The sequence below is a fragment of the Penaeus monodon genome, chromosome 38 (genome assembly GCF_015228065.2).
Source record: "Penaeus monodon isolate SGIC_2016 chromosome 38, NSTDA_Pmon_1, whole genome shotgun sequence".
In the NCBI taxonomy this organism is placed as follows: Eukaryota; Metazoa; Arthropoda; class Malacostraca; order Decapoda; family Penaeidae; genus Penaeus; species Penaeus monodon.
Genome location: NC_051423.1, coordinates 20038794 through 20043793, shown reverse-complemented (window position 1 = coordinate 20043793; position 5000 = coordinate 20038794). Strand labels below are relative to the sequence as shown.

At 41.2% G+C, this 5000-nt stretch overlaps 1 protein-coding gene across 5 annotated transcripts in view; it reads right to left on the bottom strand.

Moving 5' to 3' along the window:
* The window catches only part of LOC119597101 (KICSTOR complex protein SZT2-like), a 47239-nt gene extending 46456 nt beyond the window's left edge, over positions 1 to 783 (bottom strand). For all 5 annotated transcript variants that reach the window (XM_037946567.1, XM_037946569.1, XM_037946570.1 and 2 more), the window contains exon 1: positions 652 to 783. In XM_037946567.1, the coding sequence (XP_037802495.1) occupies positions 652 to 690 (39 nt within the window). In that variant the 5' untranslated portion in view covers positions 691 to 783. The remainder of the gene's footprint in view (positions 1 to 651) is intronic.
* Between the last annotated feature and the right edge of the window lie 4217 nt (positions 784 to 5000).

Here is a 5000-nt window from a genome sequence, read left to right as displayed (position 1 = left end):
ATATAATATATATATATAATATATAATATATAATATATAACATATATATATAATATATAATATATAATATAACATATAACATATAACATATAACATATAACATATAACATATAACATATACATATATATACATATGTATACATATATAGTATATATATATATATAATTTTGTATATATATGTATATATATATATATATATATATATTCTTTAAATAAACGATCTGTCAGGTCACACCTCACTGCTTCTTGACACCTTTGTAATCTGGCATGATCACCTTGAAGTATTAAAATTCAAACTATAATAACTTCATTGGTTATCAAAATAATTTCTTTTTTTGAGGCAATCAGCTGATCTGGTATTTACGTCATTCCACCGAAGTTCATATGTTATTCCCAGGATACTGACCCGAGTGTAGTCTTCCAGCAAAAGAATGACTAACATTTACCTGAATATCAAACCATTAAAAATAATGCATATTCCCGTCCATTCTCAAGAACTAGAAGTGAAAACAAACGACTGTCATAAACAGCAATCTGATAACAAGAGACAAGAAAGGTGCTCGACCTCCCTTATAAACAAAGTACATATATCCACTCCCCACTAACAAGATACCCAAAACTACACGGCAAATGATAAATCAAAAGCTCACTTCCTCATCTGAAGGCACTGTTTCATCTGTAGTTGTCATCTCGCGACCTGGGACATGAAATAAAGGGTTTGTTTACATCGAGAGTGACTGTGTGCGCAACAGGACCTCCCACCTCCCGCTGGCTCGTCGAGGGGTGACGGGGCTAAAGTATTTTCGGATTTTACTTTATGATATTTATTACTATTGTTGGTGTGTGTTATTTATGGTTTATTGGTATATATTAATTGTGGTATTTATCATTGTTATTATGGGCTTTTGTCATAATCTTAGGTAGTATGATTATCATCTGTGGCAGAATCAGTGTTTGTTGTTCGTTTTGTTTTCCTAATTTTTCTTCTTATTAATTTTTATCATTTAGATTTATAGACATTTATGTTGTTCTTGATCATTGTTGCTATTGCTGTTATCAACGCTGATGTTGCTATGATAATGATGATTATGATGATGATGGTGATGATGATGTTTATGGTGATGACGATGATGATGGTGATGATGATGTTTTGATGATGGTGATGTTTATGGTGAATGATGATGGGATGATGATGATACGATGATGAGGTGATTATGGTGATGATGATGATGATAGTGAGGGGAAAGAGGGTGATGTGGATTTTTATCATGTTATTTTTATTATTTTATTATTATTATTATTTTTATTTTACTTTATTATTTTATTTTATTTTTATTATTATTTTCCATCATTATTATGATGATGATGTTTATGGTGATGATGATGATGATGATGATGATGGTGATGATTGAAGATGGTGATGTTTATGGTGATGATATTAGTGATGATTATGATGATGACGTTTATGGTGAGAGTTTTTTAGGTGATGTGATGAGGGTGAGTGATGAGGGATGATGATGAGTTAGGGGGTTGAGATGATGGTGATGATGATAGTGATGAGGGATGATGGGATGGTGATGATGTACATGGTGAAGGTGGGGTTGATGATGATGATGGTGATGATAATGATCGTGATGATGATGATTATTATCATTATTGTTATTATTATTTTTTATATTATTATTATTATTGTTATTATCATTACTATTATTTTCATCATCATTATTGTTTAGATTATTATTATCATAGCATTATCATCATTATTTTAATTTCTATTAATATAATTATTATTATCATTGTTATCATCATCATTAATTTTACCCAAATTACTTCCGGCAAATGCGCGAGATCTGTAATAACCACACCTCTCCCCCATAAAAATAATTTAGTATACTCTTGAATATTAAGTACCAACAAGGCGAGACTCTAAAAGACTGAAGGTTTAGACGTTCTCATAAAGAATCCTCCAAAAACTTTATGTTCACGCCTCGCCAAAATCCCACGGCTTCTCTCAATATCGCAAGGGAACCAAATGGCTAGTCCTATTGATCGTGAAAAAAACAAAAGACAATGTGACTATGCTTACTTCATCATCATCATTATCAAGGGGCGCATGGCCGCATCCACCCTTCGCTTCCAGCCACGGGATTCCCTCGGGGCGAATCCCAGGGCAGGCCCCACGGCCCATCTCTAATCCTCGGACGGGTCCGTCGACCCGCCCAACCCCATGATCCCTGGGTCGCCCCATAGGTCTCCCCCACCCAGGGTTGTCTCGCAGAGAGACTACCTGATGGGCGGGGTGTCCACGGGGAGACGAGCAGGTGGCCATATGCCTGAGTGGCAAACCGGATTATGCAAGTAACAGATCCCTCCCAGTCTCACGGTGTAACCGCCATTTGGGGACACGTGGTCTGCCAACGTACCCCATGTCACTTGTTAAAAAAAGGCATAAAGGGCCCGAGACTCCAAAACACTTGATAGCGTCCAGGTTTCCTTCCACGAGCAAAACTGACAGTATAAAGGGCCCTTGGAGCATGCAGCTTGGTCCTTTGCCCATAGGTACCGAATATCCAAATCCCTCTATTGATGGTTTCATGGCTTCTTTTGCCAGCCCAAATCCGTTTTTGATTCCTGGGTCGGGGACACCCCCAAATATATGAACTCGCCCAAAAGGAAAGTAAAATTTCTGTAACTTAACGCCCTCGCCGCAAGCATGGATCAAACTGAACGGGTTCCCTTAACGGGCCCCCAAAAAGTCCAAATTTTGGTCTTGGTCAGGAGACCTCTAGGCCTAGGGGCTTCGCCCTTGCTAAATGCAAAAAGAGCCGCCCCCAGTGACTCCAAGGACTCAATAGGATAGAACATCATCGGCAAAGCAAGGTCTGAGACCTTGATATTGCCTAGTGTTGCTCCACACTGATTTTTGGCCAAAGAAAGCTCTCCCATTATCCAGTCCATGCAGGTGTTGAAAAGTGTTCGTGAAGGGAAAACCCTTTCCTCCCCCTTTGAATTAACAGGGAGAAGTTCGACAGACCCCCACCCATTTTTACAGCACTTTCAGTCCCCAGTATAAAGGGCTTGCTATTAGGCCAATATGCTTACAACCTACAATCTACACAGATTATGCATATTTATAGAGTAATTCTTTACATTCCCTAAGCATAGAATGATTGGGTGTTATTTAAACTGTTGGAAGAATTAACATCCAACAGTCTAAATTTTTGTTTACATGATTATAACATATTCATTGGGTTTTAACATATTCATACCATGGAGAAGACATGACCATTAAACTCTCTTTCTCTCTCTCTCTCTCTCTCTCTTCTCCCCTTCCCTCTCTCCTTCTCCTCTCTCTCTCCTCTCTACTTCTCTCTCTCTCCTTCTCTTCCAAGTTTTTCTCTCTCCCCCTCCTCCCTTTCTTCTCTCTTCCCTCCCTTCCCTCTCTCCCTCTCTCTTCTCCTTTCTCTCTCTCTTCTCTTCTCTTCTTCTCTCACACAAACACACAACACACACACACACAACACACACACACCACACACACACACCACACACACACACCACACACACACACACACACACCCCACACACACACACAAAACACCCCAAACACACACAGACTTTATGATGGCGAACTGACTTTGTCAAGTGAGGTGTTGGGGTTTCTTCCTCCCATTTTTTTTTTCTTCATGAATGGTTTAGAATGTAGAGATAACCATATTCTTGGTTTGCGTTTCACTTACCTAGTCTGTATTTTCTTGTTTAATTTTCACTGTCTTGGCAGCAGGGGTCAAGAGTATTTGCAGATGCTGCTACCTTTGCAGAAGGACCAAGTTACGCGTCTTCAAGACCCTGATACTGCCAGTTTTACTCTATGGATGTGAAACTTGGACGCTATCCTGTGCCTTGGAGTGTCGCCTTGATGTCTTTTGTAACAGGCCCATGGGCTGCACTACTACGCATGAGACTGGCACAGGATCAGTTACTCGCCAACTTAGGCTATGCGGCCACCTGGCTCGCTTCCCTCAAGGCGATCATGCCCATCAGGTCTCTGTACGAGACTGGACTACCCGTCCAGGGTTGTCTGTACGAGACTACTTGGGCGGGAGGGGCCCCGGGGCGCCCAGGTAGCCGTGGTCGTGCGACGATCACCTGTCGGGAGGAGCTAGAGTTCAGGAGCATCATTTCAGCTTTTTCTTGGAGGGCAAGGGGTAAGATGAGCGAAGCAAACAAACAAAAAAAAAAAGAAAGAAAGAAAAAAAAAAAAAACTATTCTATTTGCATTTCCAAGCTACAACCGGACTCATATAGGCGTAATTTAGAAGAAAAAAATGTGGCCCTTGGGGAGGGGACGCCAGACCTTGAGGGTGCTAAACAGGGTCGGGGGGAGAGTAACTGCTCCACTTCCCCAATTGACGCCCTTGCTAGAGATGGGCAGAGGGCTTACCTAGCGGCTCGCCATGAGAGACGGTATGCGAACTTGTTGGCGTTAGTTCCCCAATGATGAAAAATTAATCTATTTACTCATTTCTCCATCTTTAAATAGAAAAAAGTTGTTGATCCACGACTATTCCAAAAAAAACTATTTTAAAGTGTGTTACTAAGGGTATATCAGTCTTTCTTTCTGCAATGGGACGGGTTTGGCTTGAAGCAACCCTTAAGTGGGGGGAGGGGGATCAAAAGGTGACATCTCAATTAAAATTGGTGTTCAGATTTGTCTGCAGCTGGTGTCAAATTTATGGCCGAAAGATCAGCCGTTTATATATGGGAGCCACATTCTCCTCCATCGACAGGATACTTTCAATCCGTCGAAGGCCGCTCCCGGCGGCGCTATCCGCGACGTCCAGTCCTCGTCCTCCGTCCCCCGGGGCCGACGAAAGCCTCCTTTGTTCCCCCTTGTCGAAGACAAAAAAAATGTTTTGCCCCATGGCCGGCCAGGATGTTTATATATAGAGAGAAGAGACCAGCGGAGTCCGTGGTGAGGGACCACCCACCTAGACGC